The 18,948-nt window shown below is 41.7% G+C and overlaps 2 protein-coding genes across 16 annotated transcripts in view; one reads left to right on the forward strand and one right to left on the reverse strand.

Moving 5' to 3' along the window:
• Nucleotides 1-8,214, forward strand: part of eml5 (EMAP like 5) — a 69,882-nt gene extending 61,668 nt beyond the window's left edge. For 3 of the 8 annotated variants that reach the window (XM_035427915.1, XM_035427935.1, XM_035427943.1), the window contains 9 exons: nt 132-289; nt 751-865; nt 1,610-1,798; nt 3,592-3,764; nt 3,877-4,039; nt 4,474-4,577; nt 4,951-5,104; nt 5,812-5,912; nt 6,281-8,214. In XM_035427915.1, coding sequence (XP_035283806.1) covers nt 132-289; nt 751-865; nt 1,610-1,798; nt 3,592-3,764; nt 3,877-4,039; nt 4,474-4,577; nt 4,951-5,104; nt 5,812-5,912; nt 6,281-6,329 — 1,206 coding nt within the window. In that variant the 3' untranslated portion in view covers nt 6,330-8,214. Of the gene's footprint in view, nt 1-131; nt 290-750; nt 866-1,609; nt 1,799-3,591; nt 3,765-3,876; nt 4,040-4,473; nt 4,578-4,950; nt 5,105-5,811; nt 5,913-6,280 lie in introns of those variants that run through there. The other 5 variants (XM_035427925.1, XM_035427953.1, XM_035427960.1 and 2 more) reach the window with 4 other exon arrangements.
• On the reverse strand, nt 8,212-17,700 carry LOC118232829 (zinc finger CCCH domain-containing protein 14-like). 8 transcript variants are annotated; one of them, XM_035427998.1, is made up of 16 exons: nt 17,444-17,699; nt 17,080-17,122; nt 16,854-16,968; nt 16,695-16,735; nt 15,511-15,673; nt 14,676-15,039; nt 14,342-14,408; nt 13,802-13,951; nt 13,410-13,478; nt 13,013-13,151; nt 12,582-12,688; nt 9,862-9,976; nt 9,597-9,733; nt 9,412-9,488; nt 9,083-9,181; nt 8,212-8,694 (listed from the first exon to the last, which is right to left on the reverse strand). In XM_035427998.1, the coding sequence occupies exons 1-16, from the start codon at nt 17,477-17,479 to the stop codon at nt 8,647-8,649; spliced, it is 1,770 nt and encodes a 589-aa protein (XP_035283889.1). In that variant the 5' UTR covers nt 17,480-17,699; the 3' UTR covers nt 8,212-8,646. The 8 variants fall into 8 exon arrangements, with proteins under 8 accessions (XP_035283889.1, XP_035283897.1, XP_035283871.1 ...); XM_035428006.1 differs by having other exon boundaries at nt 12,582-12,685; nt 17,444-17,697; XM_035427980.1 differs by having other exon boundaries at nt 12,561-12,688; nt 17,444-17,697.
• Nucleotides 17,701-18,948: the final 1,248 nt, after the last annotated feature.

The following is an 18,948-nucleotide window of genomic DNA, read 5'->3' on the forward strand; positions in this document are numbered from 1 at the left end:
TTTGCCTCTTCTGATTGACGTAATTTGCTAATCAGTCGGTTCTCGTAGCAGGTGCTGTGAACTTTGTCTTGCAATGCAATGTCTGCTCTCTCTTAGGTCACTAGATTAGTGCAGGTTTGTTTTCTTTTCAGAATAACTTGACATTTACAGGTACCATAAGTGGGGATGTGTGTGTGTGGAAGGAGCACGTTCTAGTGAGAATCGTGGCCAAAGCCCACACAGGCCCCGTTTTTACCATGTACACCACACTGAGAGACGGGCTCATTGTGACCGGAGGCAAGGAGCGACCGTGAGTACTGCTGTCTCACCTCCCCCTGCTCTCTGCTTCAGGTGTGCCTGCAGGCATGGGCTGAAAAGTGTGTCTGTTTTTGAAGTAGCTGCTAGAAATGCTATTCATAACTTTGCAACTGGCAGACACCAAAAAAGAAACCAGATAAATGTACTGTCAGTTCCAGAACCAAGATGAAAAACCTCTAGATTAATTTTGAAGGGTTATTTTGAGTATTAACTGTATTGCCCAAAGGTAATGCATGCTTCGTGTTCAAGCCTGACATCAGTGCTCACCGCTGGCTTTGTTTTGAAAGCACAAAATGCTGTGTGACAATATGTGAATGTGAAAATGGATCACCGATTTAAATATACTGTGTAATTCCTTTGGTGTTAATTAAGGAATGGTTGACTGGAGCACGGGATGGATGAGGTCGGGTGATGGGAGGGGTGCCAGGTTGTGAGTTTGCCGGTCCTTTGCAGGTCGAAGGAGGGAGGTGCCCTCAAACTGTGGGACCAGGAGCTGAAGCGCTGCCGGGCTTTCCGCCTGGAGACGGGCCAGGTCATAGACTGCGTGCGCTCTGTGTGCAGGGGGAAGGTGAGGCTGCCCCCTGGGGTGGAGCAGAGAGGGGAAGGGGGGTCAGAGCACCACCGTGCACACTCACAAAACCACCCATTTATTTTTACAAATGACTCAGCGTGCTAGTGTGAATACTGGTCACATTGCCCACAGGGGTTACCCTGTAAAGGACTGGTGTTCTTTTGGCAGAATGATCACTTGGCTACTCTCAGCCTTGCTTGGCATGCTGTAGAGTAGCTGGTACAGAACCAGGAGGCCAGGACCTGTGCCTGGAATGTGTGAACAACAAAAGAGGCAATAAATTAATGAACGAATGGTGAATGAATGGAGGCTACTAGGTTAGGCTGCACCGGTGCATGCCATACTGTTCGTATTTTCACAGTGTTCAGAAACCGGTTGGGAACATTGACCCTTTAAAGAGCAGGCATTTTTGGATTGTTTTTTTTGTCAGTCAGTGTTTTATAACTCCATTGCTTTTAATTACCAGTAGTGGTTGTTACATCAACATTGGAATGTTCAGTTGAGGTCATTCTAATTACATAGTATTTGTGCTCTTACACCTTAACTCTTTGAAGAGTAGGTTTTTTGGAATGTTTGTTCAAAACTGTAAGTCAGTGTTCTAGCACTCCATTGCTTTCATTTACTGGTCATGATTGTTACATCAGCATCAGAATGTTCAGTTAAGACATTCTAATCACATATGTATTTGTGGTCTCACGCCCTTAAAGGGTTAAAGGGTTAAAATGCTCATGGCCTCTGCAGGGTAAAATCCTGGTGGGGACACGGAATGCAGAGATCATTGAGGTGGGAGAAAAGAATGCGGCCTGCAACATCCTGGTGAACGGCCACATGGACGGACCCATCTGGGGCGTGGGGGCCCACCCCTCCCGTGACGTCTTCCTGTCTGCTGCCGAAGATGGCACCGTGCGACTCTGGGACATTCCTGAGAAGGTAAATGTCCTCCAGTCTGCCCCTCTGGGCTCACAGTGGAACTCTGGGACATTCCTGAGAAGGTTAGTATCCTCCAGTCTGCCCCTCTGGGCTCACAGTGGAATGACAGCTGCAGTATATACAGTACCTACCATAATAATTAGGGTTGTTGGGGAGCACATCCAGCTAAAGCATAAGTCCGTGGTTCAGACATATACCTCACAGTATTGAATCTTGTTCGTGTCAGACAGTTGCCAGAATCCCCAGGTAAAATGGGCCATAGTGTGAATGATTTCAGACAGCAAGTTTTTTCCCCACATCCTCATTATTTGCTGAGTTTTGACCCACCAGGGTAGGTTGTGCTTGTGTTGTTCAGATTACCTTGAGTTACCACTGCGTAAGTTCTGTGTGCCTGTGGGCTACCATTCGTCATTAGTAAGAGATGTGGTCTCCTTGTTGTAGGAATTTCTTGGTGTTGAAGATAAAGATAACAAATGGCAGAGTCAGGAGCTCCTTTTTATAATTTAATAAAACGCCTGGTCAGAAAGAGGGACAAGTACAGTCTTCAAAAATATTAAGTCTAATATGTGAGTTTATATAGTTTTCAGAGACAAAGAACTGTTGTTCTAACCTATGAGATTCATTTAATCACCATGTGCAAAGATTCTATTTACTAGCCAATCATACGTTAGGATAAGGGAGTCCATACCAAGACTGACCATGTGGGCCTAGAGGTCCTTTAGACCCCTAGAGCACTTGATTTATACCACAGCTGGAGTCTATCTCCTCTAGTTTACATTCCAATAGGGATATAGCATGGGGTGAAACAGCGTACACTCTTGACATTACTGTTCCCGTCCCCTTGTACCAACAGGTGAAGTCTTGTTTCTGATCAAACAGAGTCAGCACTTTGTTCACTCGTAAGACTTTTATTCAGCTTGCAAGCAGAGAAAAGAATGAGAGAGTACTCACAAACCTCTCTGAAGTTAGGTGTGTACAGATTCTTATATATAGTGTCTCAGTACTTTTTTGTCATGCACAAGAGGCGTGCCTTACATTTTGCAAGCCTATAACTGAACTATGCCCCAGTTATTCTCCACTCAAAGTGGGTTACTTATTATTCTAACTTACAGCCGATTATATCTAGTTATCATTATACTTAGAAAAAACAGAGGTGTGAAGTTGGCCTAGTGGCAAGGTTGCAGAAGTCTCCTTTCACCGTCTGTTACAGATATCTTGTGCTCATCTCTTGGGGCCTGTCAGCTCAGCACACACACACACACACATATACAAAAACTTTTTCTCTTACAATATATAGGCTATATATATAGGCTAAGTACACTTTCAGAAATACATTTATGAAGTTACCATAAGAACTATATGATGTTTCATATCATTTCTTATATAACAGTTTCGGTAAGTCGACGTTTTAATAATATCCCAGCATTGTGTATATATAGCAGTGTGAAACATGGTCAAATCCTGGAGGGCCAGCTTCAGTGCCACATGGAGAAGATGCCAGAAATGCCAGATCATTGTACAATTTGTAATACAGAATTGGGAATAAAATGTTGAAAAAAATGACTTTCAGAAAAGAATAGAGCTTTGATTCATTATGAGAGGTTAAAGTTATCTCAACTATTGGATGCAGTCACTGACACATTTCTCTAATGTATGCAGTCTGCTGTACATTGTACATATTTTACTTTCGCTCTTGTTTAACAAAGGTTATGCCAAAGATGAACTTTCATGTCAGACCTGCTGCTGTGCGTTCAGTGAAACTCTCCTTTCTGCTTTTGGTTTGGGGGAAACAGAAGATGCTCAACAAGGTGAACCTGGGCCACCCGGCACGCACGGTCAGCTACAGCCCCGAGGGGGACATGGTGGCAATCGGCATGAAGAACGGGGAGTTCATCATCCTGCTGGTCACCTCGCTTAAGATCTGGGGCAAGAAGAGGGATCGCCGATCCGCAATCCAGGATATCAGGTTGTACATTCGGAGTGGTCCAGTCCTTAGGCAACAACAATAATAATATTCCAAATACGACATGTTCTGCAGGTGAGGTGACCCGGACTTTGCCCCCCCTTCCCCCCCCCAGGTTTAGCCCAGACTCTCGCTACCTGGCGGTGGGCTCCAGCGAGAATGCCGTAGACTTCTATGACCTGACGCTGGGTCCAGCGCTTAACCGCATCAACTGCTGCAGGGACATCCCCAGCTTCGTCATGCAGATGGACTTCTCTGCAGACAGCTGCTTTGTCCAGGTTTGTGTGTGAGCGCACACTAATGAAATTTAGTTCATTTAACTTAAAGGCTCAGTTAACCCACAATGGAGCCAATATATTGGTGATTGTTTATGTTTTTAATGTATGGATGCTGTAATGTGAAGCCAAAAAACTCATTTCCAGCTAGTGTGGACAATAAAGTAAATATGTATTTATATCATAGTAGCTTGCAGACAAAGTATAGGTGTGTCTACTGAAGGTGAGGTCACCAACCCTCAGATAGGAGGATAACAGAATTGTTACACTACGTTTGTACACGTTCAGAAAATTCAGTGGAGTCTTTCTACTTCAGAAAATGTTTTTGCAATATACGCATGAGGACAAGTCAACATAATCCAGTCCAGTATTCCAGTAATAATCAATGTATGGCTTCTGTGAATCGCATGGTTTATAAAATGCATTCCTTCAAACAGCTGTCCACTGGTGCATACAAACGGCTGGTATACGAGGTGCCTTCAGGAAAACAGGTCACTGAACAGGCAGTCATTGACAGGATCACCTGGGCCACATGGACTAGGTAAATAACGAGTGCAAATCCCAGGGCCACCCACACGCTGAATAATTTGGTTTGCCAAGAATATTGACATGAAATTTTGTATGGAGTGAATATTTCAGAATCTCAGGGAACCAAGCCATCACCTTTTCAAACACCCAATTTTAATATTTCAAAATTTCCAGCACTTATTTGGGCTAGACTTTATTCAGGCTTTCCTTGGAGTATTGACTTAAATGTCTTAATCGTTTCACTTAAAAAGGGTAAATTTAATTCCATTTCTATACGTATAGAAGTCTTGTTACACCACATATTCCCTTGCCTATCGCAGCTGACAAAAACAGGCATGGGTATGCTTGTTGACTGTTTATGAGCTGAACTCCTGTGCTTCATCCAGTGTCCTGGGTGATGAGGTGGTGGGGATCTGGTCCCGCAACACTGACAAAGCAGACGTAACCTGTGCCTGTGTGTCCCACTCTGGCCTCAACATCGTCACAGGCGATGACTTTGGAATGGTAAAGCTGTTTGACTTTCCATGTCCAGAAAAGTTTGTAAGTATAATCTGTGTTTATGATACGCTGGTTGTGTTTCTGTGTGATTCGTGCGCAATACCGTACTGCAAAGATTAACTGTAAAAATGCATTTATCAAAGTCATTAGTTATAATGCCAAGTGTTTCTGTAAGCTTTGTAATATTTCGTGATTTTTATACTTGAATAGTTACTTTAACTGACTTATCCGAAGTTAATTATATAATTTATACATGCTAAGGGTAATTATATATATGTGTTTTTACTTGAAGGTTTTTAGTCATGAGTTCCTGCATGAGTTAATGAGCTTTTTAGTCATTAGTTCCTGCTAATGTCAACCTTTGATACTTTGCTTGTACCACTGTAGTTATTTTATTTTTGTGCCTGGTCTTTCATTGTAAAGTTAGTTATTCATTTACTCAGTTAGCTGCTCATTTACTCATGAGTATTATCAAGGTATTTCTTTCACTGATAGATTATGACAATGCCTGTTTAAATTGTTGAGTTCTGTTGAAGCCGTTTGGGTTTTCTCCATTGCCATATCCGTGACTGTACTTTGAGTGAACTCTTAACGTCTGGCATGCGCACACAACTTTAACAACAGCCACCACATCCCATCCGTAGAAAGTAATCCTATCCATTCTCCTCCGTCCATACAGCTTTCATTGGGTAGCTTTCTGTGGTCTAGCTGGGGCGGCCAGTTGCAAATGAGCTTTCATGTTCCCGCAGGCTAAACACAAGCGCTTTCTGGGTCATTCTGCCCACTTGACAAACATTCGCTTTACAAGTGGGGACCGCTATGTGGTCAGCGCCGGTGGTGACGATCGAAGGTAATCAGTTCATTTCAGTTCAAGCTGTACTGTTAGTGTTATATAACAATAAAGAGTATTATTTATAATAAAATAAACGTATTAACAAAGGGAACTGGCATAAGGTGACATTCAAAAGATCCTCCCTGTATACCCAAAACTGCAAGTGCATGTGTTGAGACATAACACTGGCACCACAAGCCTAAGACTTGTGTATGTGTCTCTGGACACCATATCTCTTTGCGACTCATAGGACTGCTTGTTCAGACCTCTTTAACAATGCTGGATGTGTGTAAAAGAACACTGTGTATGAAAGAATAAGAAGCCTGTGCTCAGGGTCTTTGTTTTGCATTATTGCAATGCCAGTGCTTATCAGTAGCTTACTCCAGTGTCTCCCACAGCCTGTTTGTCTGGAGGTGCATCCATGCGCCTCACTGAGGGCCGTGCCGAATGCAGAGGGGGCTGCACGGGGCGTTCCAGCATGGCCGAGGAGCAGAAACCCACAGCTGGACAACTGCATGTCAAAGGGACGTCAAACCTGGCAGCTAGCACCCACAACAGTGACTTACATTTATTGCGCAAGACTGGGCATGTGCACACAAGCGTCATTTCTGCGAATGTACTGTCCATTGCAGTGCTCTTTCTGGACAATCGACACCGCAGTCTCGTGGACTGCAGTTCGCTTGAAAAAACTACAAAATCTGACGCAAGACCTCAGAGTCACTATCATCAACCCCTCACTAAGTTTTTATTTATATATCATGTTTAAGTTTTGTGGTTTATCTTGTATTTGGTGTGCGTGTGTGCATCCTTTTTTTGGTTTCAATATTTTAGGGGCACAATGGTGCTTGTTGGTCAGATTCAGTATGAACTATGGACATGCCATCTTTTAAAACAACGTAGCAAACATGATTAGCCTTAAACTTGACCTTTCGTGTGTGTGGTTGCGTGATTTTTGTTTCGATGTTTTTCTAAGTTAACCTGTTATTTTTGTTCAGGAGTGTCTTGAGGCTTTTTTTTTTTATTTCTTAAACTCCTGTGGCCTTCTTCCTGAATGTACATCCGAGTTCTATTTTGGATGTTAGCATGCCAAAGCATACTATGCACTGTACACCTGACCCGGTCACTGTGGTAACCCCAATGGTTTGTTCATGTAACTGTGCTATTTACTGGTTGAACCTAAAACCCCTTGATGTATCTGAACCTGAAAATATGTGAACTGAAATGTAGCATTTTTGGCTTGTGCGGTAACCCTTCATGACGTATGTATGCTAGTATGTTCGCGAGTGTGTTCTGCGTACATGTGCATGGCTTACTGAAAGACAATCCCTTACCAACCAAAATCCTCAAATGTAAAAAAAAAAAATTTAAAAAGGAAGAAAGTTTGACATTTTCAATGCACTGTTGTCCCCCCCCCCCTTGAATCACTACTGTAAGTGTGCTGCTAAACCATGTTTTTTGAAACTGAAGTTCACCCATTTTAAATCAGGCTTGAATTAAAGTAGGAAAACACTGATATTATTTTGTTGTCAAATAATACTTCCTACTTTGAAATATCTGTCCATATGAAACTTAATATCCACTCAGTGAGCTGTTCTTTTGAAATTCTGGAGAGAACAGGGACATGTGACCCATGCTTCGGTTGCTGGGTGTGAAATAATCTTTATAGTTCATAGTTTGTAAAATTGTCTGCAAACCATGTTCACCTCTCTAAATGGTCACCAATTTCCAGTCTGTCGTACAAAGACTATTCAGAGTAAATTGTACGGCATCGTTTTTTTTCCTAATGATTTAGAAACTTAGCCAGACAGTTTTATACCTCTACAGGAGTAAAGGGTATAGTCAAATCATTCAAGACATCATGTTCCGATTGGCTACAAGTACTCCTCCAACATAACCTCGGGCTCACAACCCTAGTCTATACAAAACATTTTAAAAAGCATCATCTCAATTTGAGCTTTTATATAATAGAATACCATTAAAGGCATTTGTTTCCCACTCCATTATTTCAAACCTGGCTTAAAATGGTTGAATTTTATTATACACAAGTATTGTATTTAGCTATTTTTTAAAACAAGTTTCATTTTTTCATGAACAGATCCAATATTATTCAGCAGGAATGTTTTATCGAGGAACAGTGAAAAGTAACTTGAAAAAGTGCAAAAGTTCTTTATTTTGCAATTTTGTATATAAGTTAAAATGTGTTCAGTGCATATTTTAATTTTCCTGAGATCAATGTAAATATCATTTGTAAAGACATTCTTTTGTATATTTTTGTGAAATGTTTCCTAAATCAGTCTTTAATAAAAAAAGAGGAAACTTAGATTTTTAGTCTTTATTCTTCATTACAGTCCATAAAGCTGATTTACTCAAAATATAAAACACTTCATACAATTTGTATTACGGATATGAATATGCAAATGTCTATAAAAGAGGTGCTGGTGGGTGGCTCATTGAGTTTAGGCATTGCTGTAGTCACTGCATGGATGGGGACCCATGCTCTGGTATTAAATATGGACTGCACAGGTGCCAGCCCGTAGGGCGGTGCACAGCTGTCTGTAGCCCAGGGATGGGAGGGTTTCAGTCAGCCAGGATGACAGCCTTGTCGAGCATAAGCAACCCCTGCTGGTCAGTCTGGTTCTCACAATTATTTCTGTTGAGCTGCAGATGCAATGTCTTCCTCTGATTTGATGTCTGTGCGAGCCTGACTTGGGAAATGTGGTGTGACAAGAATTGGTGGCTGACATAATGTGCTTTAAAGGAAGGCACATTTGGAACGCCCAATCGTGCAGCCTGAACATGACTGGGCATTCCAAACAGGTAGGGAAAAATCAAAAAAAGCGTTAAAAAACATTTATAAAATAAATATTTATTCCAGTCCAAAAGAAAAAAAAATGTAACCACATTTTTTTTTGCGCAGTTCAGCCATTTAACTAAAAGGGAGAAAGAAAGCTGTAATTAGCAAGCACATACAAAGCATCCTCACACATACATGGCTTAATTCAATGCAAAAACTGGTACGCAAATCTTAGGACACCTGTACGTGAGAAAGGAGTGAGTACAGTATGGTATACACTGCAGTGCATTTATATGAGAAAACGATGTATGCGCTACAGTCATACAGTACAAATCAAGTGACTTGTGCACCATTTGTGCTAGTACACTTTACTGGGGATTTACTGAGCACATACCTGCTTAGGAATCTGCCCTGCTTGGGCGTGTCCTGACGGCACAGGCGGATGGTAAAAGTAACAGTCCGCCCGTTTACATCTGGTCCTAAATCGGCAAGGCTAGGGAGATACACTAATTGAGATTTTTAATTCCACAATAAGCTTTGAAGCAGAGCTTCAAAGTAAAAACTGAAGACAGCGCTCAGTTATAAAATAATCCACCGCACCTGCCAAAAGCACTGCTTGTTGCCATCATACAAGGCACTCTTTACAGCCTTTTCTCAATATTAAGTCCTCAACCATGAACTATCTTTATGGTTTTGCGGCACACAAATCAAAACGCTTCTTACTTTTGGGTGATAAAACTGGCAGTCCATCTTCTCACACTCTGGGAAGAAGTGACACAAATCAGGAGGCAACTTTGCTTCTGAAAAATAATTTGGGCGATAATGTTATGAAACAGCGTGCAACAGAAACAAGCTTGTTCAAAAATCAATCAATCAAATACTTTTAAAAATGTGTGAAAATGACCTACCCGGCCTGGATAAAGGGGTGAGACTTCTCTTACTGCTGTGTGTGTAGGGGCAATCCGCCCTCGTACACTGAGCATTGTACTTACAGTCGGGGTGAATGAAGAGGCACTTGTCCCCAAAACTGCAGTGAGGGAAGGTTCTAAATTTTAAAAGATAAGAAGGCACTGCTGTATTTAATGTTGACATTGCATGATTTAGTATGTACGCATGACTCACTGCTGTAAGTGTGGTATGTTACATGCAGCAGGGCTCCTGGTGCACACTCACTTGCAATGAGTTATGGGGTGGTGGTACAGGCACTTGTCCCCGCTCTCGCACACAGGCCAGAACCTGCAGCGCTCTGGAACCTTCCGACGTTTGGCTCCCATCGATCCGTTCTCCTCTACAGAGAAAAGACGCAGTAGGTACACATAGTTATGCAAATAGTGGCTTTCTCTATCTCCCTTTACTTTTGAATGCATTTTGAACGACCATTAAATCAACCTGCACATTTTCAGGACTTCCGTGTGACAAAAAACATTTCTATAAAAGCTGGGAAATGTGTACGTGTACGTGTGTGTGTGTGTGTGTGTGTGTGTCTTGGGGAGGCGGGGGAATCACAGCAACTACAGTGCCATGAAAAAGTATTTGCCCCCTCCTTGATTTCCTCTATTAGTGCATATTTGTAACACTGAATGGTTTCAGATCTTTAGACAAAATATGACAGAAAACACATTTATTAAATTTTTTCATTTAATGAAAAGTTACCAATCCACCATATCATCCATGAGAAAAACTAATTGCCCCCTTAAACGTAACAACGGGCTGCACCACCTTTAGCAGCATAAGCTGCAACCATACGCTTCCTATAATTTCATCAGTCTTTCACATTGCTGTGGATAAATTTTAGTCTGCTTTTCTTTGCAGAACTGCTTTAATTCAGACAAATTGTTAGGTTTTCTAGCATGAACTGCTCATTTCAGGTCCTGCCACACCATCTCTATTGGGTTCAAGTCAGGGCTTTGACTAGGACACTCCAAAACTTGAATTTTCTTTTCAGCCATTCAGATATGGACTATGGCTTTTGTGTTTTAAATCATTGTCTTGCTGCATAACCCAGTTATGGTTCAGCTTCAGCTCATGGACAGATGAACAGTCATTCTGCTTAAGAATTTTCTGGTACACAGCAGAATTCCTTCGGCAATGGCCAGTTGTCCAAATCACGAGGAGGCAAAGCATCCCCACACAATTACACTACCCCCACATTTGACTGTCAGTATGATGTTCTTACTGTGAACTTCTGTATTTACTTTATGGCAGACATAATGGGACCCGTGTTTTCCCAACCAATTCAGTTTTTGACTCATCTGTCCATAGAACATTATCCAAAAAGGCTTGGGGATCATCCAGGTGCTTTTTTGCAAATGTGAGACCAGCACTTGCAAAAAAAAAAAAAAAGTCTTATTGTGGAGACATGAACACTGACCTTAGCTGAGGTTAGAGAAGTCAGCAGTTCTTTGGATGTTCTGGGATATTTTGTGAATTCCTGGATGAGTTGTCGCTGAGCCCCTTTGTCAGGCAGGCCACTCCTGGGTAGAATCACCACTGTTCTAAGTGTTCTCTATTTGGAGATAATGGCTCTCACTGTGCTTTGGTGGTGTCCCGGAGCCTTAGAAATGGCTTTGTAACCCTTTCCAGACTGATGTGTTTCGAACCCACTTTTTTCTCATCTCTTCTGGAATTTCCTTTGACCATGGCACAGCGTGTTTGTGTTTGTGGTTGCTACTTCACTCTGATGGTAAGATTCAATATGAGTAAGGTTTAGATTCAACAGGACTGAGAGAGGTTTAGATTCAATGTATATAAAATGTAATGACTTGATGAACATACTTCACTAAGTACTAAATGTTTACGCATAATAGCCAATGTATATAATTGTATGCTGTTTCACCCCATATAATGTATCAGTTGGAATGTAAGTAAGAGGGTATAGACACCAGTTGCAGTAATCAAGTGCCTTAAGGGATTAAAGAAGCTCTATTTCTGTTCAGCTGGCCCCCATGGTCAGACTCGGAATGGACTCCCTAACCTATGATTGGCTAAAAATGGAACTTTTCCATAGGGCGATTGAATGAATCTCACAGGCTGGACCAACAGCTTTCAGTCTCTGAAAACTATATAAACTCATATATTGGACCTAATATTTTTGAAGACTGTACTTCTGCCTCCCTACCGGTTGTTTTATTAAAATATCAAAAGAAGCTCCTGACTCTGTCGTTTGTTATTTATCTACAACACAAGATTTTTTTGTGGGGAAATTCCTACATTGTGTTGAATATCAGCCTCTATATTCTCAAAAACATACTTTGAAATACTTTTTCACATGGGTGACATTGGAGTTTGGCAACTTTTTCATGCAGTAAATTAAATATTTTATAAAATGTGTTTTGTGTTTACTCCATTTCCTTTTGTGTTAATATTACATTTTGTTGAAAGATCTGAAACCATTCAGTGTGACTTATTATTAGGAAGGATGAAAATACTTTTTTACAGCACCTGCATAAAAACATGGGTTCAGGCACTGAAAGCCTTATAAAATAAAATGCCTGCACAAAAAACCAGATATTTTGTGTATACAACACACTCTGTAGCCACTGTTGACCATAGCAGTGAGAGAACATAAAAATGTCAAGGACACTCTGCAAGGGAGGGCTCTGAAGGTTGTTTTTTTTCATAGCAGACAGAGCTGGAACAGAAGACGGCCCAGGAGATTTATCTACCCCGGTCATCGCTGCTGGCATTCAGAGAGAGCTATCCAACTGATAGCTCATTTAATCTGAACTTTGGTCGGCATGACATAAAAGCTCTCTCCAGTTGTTTTTCTGCCTCCAATCTCATTATACGCAGAAAACCTCATAGCACTCCTACTACAAACACCTTTGACGGAATATGTAAACAGTCTGAAAAGTGTGACCAGTATGACTCACCATCAGAGTAGTACAACTCACTCTCATCTTCCCTCCCATCATCCTCCAGTTTCTTCAAAGGAGTGGGTGCTCCATCTAGCGTCACAATGAACTTGGGACTGACGCCACTCTGAGACTCATCCCACCTGCCAAGATGGGAAAGGCAGACGTCCAAGTCATACAGTTATATACTGCACACATAAAATGAAGTTACATTACTTACACAGTAAGTAACTTGTTACATTCAATTGGTGTCAATTTCAATTGCCCCAGACTCAGGCTTGACTTTGCAGTGCATTCTGGGAACTGGTGAAAATAAGTGAGATGAAGCTCAACTGATTTTAAGTAAAATTTGAAGAAATAACACAATTTCACATCAGATCTTCAGTGAAGATATCATTTTAAGAATGTGAGAGGTGTGTAAAAGCTTCACGGTTCAAGTTGATGCGTACAAAATGGCGGCCAAAGTGTACCTGCCCTGGGCCACGTGTGGGGTGGAGACCAGGGCTTCCTCCCCCACCGTAGTGGCTAATTTTCTTCTGATTGAGCCTCCTACCAGTGGCTTCCTTTGCATGAAGCAGTGGGCGTCGCTGGGTCCTCCCACCTCAGACACTGACGGTTTCAATAATCAAGGACTGCATGTCAAAATATGATACAGACCACAAGGCAAATACAGCAGTGAACATGGCATGACAAGGTTACATATGACTGGCATACAGATACCTTTTAACATTACTCCAGATTTGACCAAATCTAAATTTGGTTTTCAGAAAATTAAATAATAACACTGAGACTGACAGGTCATTGTAGATCTGCAGGTCAGAAGTGCACCAGGCCTGATCCCATGGATGCACTCCACCCCATTCTCACCTAGCTCCTCCTTCGCTTCCTCCTTGGGCCGGCCTAGCAGAGGGTGGAAAGCTGAAGATCTGCTCTGACCTAAAACGAAAGCACAGAGAAATGGTGACATCATGGTGAATAAATTTGCAAAAAATAAAAAGAAATTCTAAAAACCTGTTTTCACTTTGTCGTTATGGGGTATTGTGCGTAGATTGATGAGAATAAAAATTAATTTAATCCATTTTTGTAATAAGGCTGTAATGTGACAAAATGTAGAAAAAGTGAAGGAGTCTGAATACTTTCTGAAGGCATTATACACAGAAAACCTCATAGCACTCCTACTACAAACACCTTTGACGGAATATGTAAACAGTCTGAAAAGTGTGACCAGTATGACTCCCCATCAGAGTAGTACAACTCACTCTCATCTTCCTTCCCATCATCCTCCAGTTTCTTCAAAGGAGTGGGTGCTCCATCTAGCGTCACAATGAACTTGGGACTGACGCTACTCTGAGACTCCCTCTCATCCCACCTGCCTAGCAGACGGTGGAATGCTGAAGATCTGCTCTGACCTAAAACGAAAGCACAGAGAAATGGTGCGTCTGGCCAAGGAGTTGAGTGACTCTACTGGAGGACCACTGGCACATTTGTGTCATTGATGGACAGAGGCTCTGTAGAGGCCAGCACAAGCCCCCAGGCAAGAGTCGGGGGTGGGGGGGGGGGGGGCGTGCTCTTGAACCATTCCAAACTAATAGATACCAGCAGTCAAGGCCATAGGACAGATAAACAATCCCTCAGGACATAGATAAGAGTCGCACACAAAATACATCCAACATCTGTCTTCTGCGCACTTGTAACATATCTATCAGTCCAACTAAACGATTAAGTGGGAAAGTGACTGTAAAGCAGCAATCATCCTGTAATTCTTCTTCTCTCTTCTTGTGGTTGTGTTACTCCCTCACCTGTGTCGCTCCTCGGATGCTCTATGGAGCTCACCATTTGGTGCTCCCACCTCCAGGACATCACTTCCTGGAGTCACAAAGAAATGCACAGTATGTGAAATGTAAAGGTAAATGACAAGTAAACAAAGACATTTGAATGATCTTTTGTACAGTGAACAGGGCATAAAATCAGTCATGCAGCCCTGGGGATGGGATGGGGGGGGGGGAAAACAACACTTTTTCCCTAGGCCTAGAGCAACAGAGAACCATAAAAAAGGCTTGCTCCCCTGCCCTTATGTACTTGCATAAAAACACAGCCCAGGACAGAAGTGGTTCTACACTGCATGGTGCTCACCTCTCTGTTATCCCTGTCCTTGCTTGCTCTAGTGACTGGGTCCCCTGCAGGGCAGCTATCCTCCGGCCTCCTGTAGACGTACTGCGGTTGATCTATGCCCCGGGGCGGTTCAGAGGACCTGTGGCCATGCGTACCGTCCGGGACCTGGGAGGGGCTCAGCTGGTGCCCAGTGCCCTGTGAGGGCCAGCCCAAACCACAGGGGACTGTGACTCCCATTTTCAGGCCAGGTCTGCTGGTAAAGGCAGCTTCAGGGGCCTTGCCCAGCTCTGGCTCAACACGAAACCCGGCATCGCTGTACAGACGCCCAATCGGTGGCTGAACAGTACGTGACACATGCAGCACGCTCTTCTCTGTGAAGCAATTCCTGAAACAGGACCATTCGAAACATTTCGACATTTATACCACTTTTATGGCACTTAGAGACACACTGGTTTTTAATTACCATGACTGTTTATTACTGTCATAATAACCATACAGTATAGATTTGTATTCTATAGCACATGTCTGATATCCCAGACTCACGTTGCTGGTGAAACTGTCCAAGCAGGACCCATTTTCATGCATCTTTGAGAGAAGTGCCTTGCAATTTGCGGTGGAAACTAGTGCTTGCCACCCCTATTACAGTCTCTCTCCCATGTTAATTGAATCAGTCTCTCACCACACTGTTGGCACTGTCTTTCATAAATCTTTCTTCTTAAACTGCACATATAATCTAATTCAAGTGTATTAGGTGAACATCCAACAACCCAGAGGCAGAAGCAGGACTTTTCTTCTACACAAATGAACCTGGATAATACTGATGCACTATATTGTAAAATGACACAAAGTACACTACCTGTAATGCGTAAAAGTGTTGCTGATGGAGAGCGGGGCATCCATACTGTGTGAGTGCATGCTGGATAGGGTGGAGGCCTGCAGCTCTTCCCCTCCCCCGTCAGCCTGGCCAATGGAAACACTGGACATTGCCTGGAGGTAATGGGGCCTCAACAAACCTGGATCTGCAGACACCAGTGCGCCAATTAGTAGGAGACAAAGTTAAAATATAATTTCACGCTAAAATTAAGCATTGCTGCTTTGAAGCATGAGCAGGCATGATATTAAAGCCTAAATGATGATTTGCTGTTTAAGCGCATTTCTAAAAACATTTGGTTATCATTGGCTTAAGAAAAAAGAGCTATGAACAAAATATTGTACTGTTTTTGTATTTTTTCTATATGAACACACAAATACTTCTGTTGTTTAGTCAATACTCCACATGAGCACATCATTATCTCCTGATAAAAACCAGCATGCTGTGTGCCCTAGGAGCTAGCTTCTGGACATCAGACTGAGTTAGAGCATGGGAGGACTCTCCCCCACCTTCCTTCCTTCCGTTATCACACCCGGGGAATGCGTACTGGACAAAAACAGCTAAAATAATTACCTTAACCCTGCATGGCCATCCCTGCACTACATATAACCATAATTTTTTAAATTGTATATGTTGAGTTGTATTATTGTGGTTCAACAGCATTATAACTCCAGCCCCTCCCTCTTCCACATTCTTTCTGCACAAACAACTCCCTATCCTAGCACTGGGAAAAGGGAGGCACAACTCAAGAGACAACTATGCAACTGGCATGCCAATGGAATTAAGACACTGCATGTATCTTAATCTGTGAATACACATATGATATTTCTCACTTTACATTAATAAACAGTTTGTTGTACATGTCTGTTCGGTACCATAGGATCTAAAAACTATCCCGGCCAACCATATTTCAAGACGTACGGATAACTAATTAGGTGATTTGGGACATAAAATTATAACCAAGGTCAAAGCTGAGATGATTGCAGCTAGGTCAAGGACACTGATTTTTGTATCTGGTGCACTCCTCTCCGGAGCTGGTTACGAAAGTGTCTGACCTCACTGTGAATTTCCTCACCTGGAAACTTCCCCCTCTAATGCTCCCAGACAGTTCCTTCCTTCATCCCTTCATTTTCTCAATCAAACAAAAACTGTTTCACCAAACTACTTACCAATAGCCATTGAATCAAGTTTTTCTAAGACTCCATGTAGCCTGCAAGGCAATCATACAGATGAAACCAGATTACAAGAAAATGTTGCTTCAGTTTAACTTGTTTAAATCCACACATCAGCTGAATGAATGACATTCATTTAATTTTATGTCTGAATACCAAAGAGTGAATTTGACAGAGTTGCGGCCAAGGAACAGGGAAAGGTCTTCTGCCATCTGGTGGGAATTCTTCTTGTTGGCCACCAGAACCATGATGTAATCAGTAAGCTCTTCTTCTAAACAGGAAGCAACAGTGCAGCCACATGACAAATTTGATGTAGGCTATCATTTCAGTTACTGCACAGCATAAAACATTTATTCTCTCGGCAACGTCGTTACCAACGTACCAACACAAGGACCAAGTTCCTGCAGTTTTCTTTTAATCGCAGCCTGAAATAATTTAAACATATTTAGATTAGAAGTCACAGTTTTGATATTAATAGTTTACTTATTCTAACATTACCAGTTCTAGCTAGCTAGCTGTCAAACATGATCAAGCAGCATGATCAAGCATTTAAATACTTTTAGAGGTTAATAGGAGGAAAGCACGCTTAATACGAAGTCCAATGTAGCTTGGTAGGAATGATAAGTTAGATCCAAAATGCAAACTGCAAATCTGTTTCACTCTCAGACCTAACAGTTGCTTAATGATTAACTATTCTTTCTTGCCTTGGGCTATCTGGAAATAACAAAATCACTGAATTCCCTTACCCGTATATACTTTGTCAAATCCGTGTCATACTCCATAATGTAGCCTACGTCATCAAAGACTATTTCAAAATTAACGGCTTTGAAATTTTGCTATAGCGCTTGATTTTCAGTCGGCAAACCGCTTCCCCCTAACGTCTACTTTACCAACACTTACGATAAGTTAAAGTGTAAGACATCGAAGTGCATACTGGGTAGGCTTTACCCAGGACACTGACGGAGACCGAGGACCGTACTCCCACGTTATCACGTTTCGCTGTGATAAATTCCACGCTTAATGTTTCATAGAATATAGATTTTTGTCTGCAAAGGGTTATCCAAGGTTTCTCAAGGTCTTAGTAGTGTTATTTTGTGACCATGAGTTATATTGACTGGATGTCACCTGAAATACTAAAGATATTTTGCTATTTTAAGCTACCTCAAAAATGTGTGTGTAATAATGAACACCAGGTAACTAATGAGGAGAAGATCCACTCTTCACCTTCAGAACAGCTTGAACCCTTCTGGTGTTCGGTGGAATGGTGCCAACAAGTTCAAAATGGTAAGTTCCTAGAAATTAGACCATTCAAAAAAAAAAAAAAAAAGCCACCATTTTCAGAGATGGAGAAGGAAATCTACTTCACTCTCTGCTCTCCAAAACCTCCCATAGAGGTTCAATGATGTTTGGACAAAGTCATAATCATAATACACATTGGGGGGACATATCTCCCAATATTAAGATATGATCAAATTGTATCGTCCAATATTTCCAGTAAATAACTGTTTTTATTATATTTTTCTATTCTGTGGCAGCCGTCTAAGATCCTGGAATTTTTGCTTTAGATAGCCAATACTTGCAGCCAAATTTGCTCAGCTGCCTATGAAGTCTGTTATCCTTAAGTTACACAATCAAACAATCTAAACTGGGAATGATGTCATATCCCTGAGTCAAATTTTAAGAAGCCAAGGGATTTAGACATTCCCTTTGTTATTTTGGCAAGTCATGATCTTTTAATCAACAGTTTCTTTAAGTACTGTAGATACGTGTGTAAATAAACTATTGACTGAACCATGGACTCTATAGCTTGTCTTCACATTACAAAACATAAAAATTTTAAGGTAATGCAGATGCCATGCTTATTTCAAGATAGATTATATACAGAAGAGCTATAATTGCAAGTAGGCTATCTACATTCCCGTTGACCCTATGCTTACTGTCCTGAAATTGAAATAGTAGTTACTATGTATGGCTGATACAATATAGTTATCAGATTAATGTTTTTCAATAGAAATCAGAATAATCTTCTTTTTTTTTTAAATACCCCCTCACGCCTCAGACCCTCGGTCATATTTGGTCCCCCCAATGTTGAATACACAGTTATGGCCTTGTGTTTAATGTTTAAGGGAACAGTGCACTCCTTGGCCGTTACACAACCATGCAGAGTGATCATCAGTTCCAGCAACTCCCGTGAGATGGCTGCCCATACCATTACAGATACACCATGTGTAACAGCTGGCGACGGACATTT

The sequence above is a fragment of the Anguilla anguilla genome, chromosome 1 (assembly GCF_013347855.1).
Source record: "Anguilla anguilla isolate fAngAng1 chromosome 1, fAngAng1.pri, whole genome shotgun sequence".
Classification (NCBI taxonomy): Eukaryota; Metazoa; Chordata; class Actinopteri; order Anguilliformes; family Anguillidae; genus Anguilla; species Anguilla anguilla.

Excerpts from the sequence above, each read along its gene's own strand:
- LOC118232829 (XM_035427980.1), bottom strand. The coding sequence starts at position 17,479 with ATGGAGTATGACACGGATTTGACAAAGTATATACGG. Across the intron at positions 13,479-13,801 it reads TGATGGGAAGGAAGATGAGA|GTCAGAGCAGATCTTCAGCT; the intron begins GTGAGTTGTACT and ends CTTTCGTTTTAG. Across the intron at positions 13,152-13,409 it reads GGAAGCGAAGGAGGAGCTAG|TGTCTGAGGTGGGAGGACCC; the intron begins GTGAGAATGGGG and ends TGAAACCGTCAG.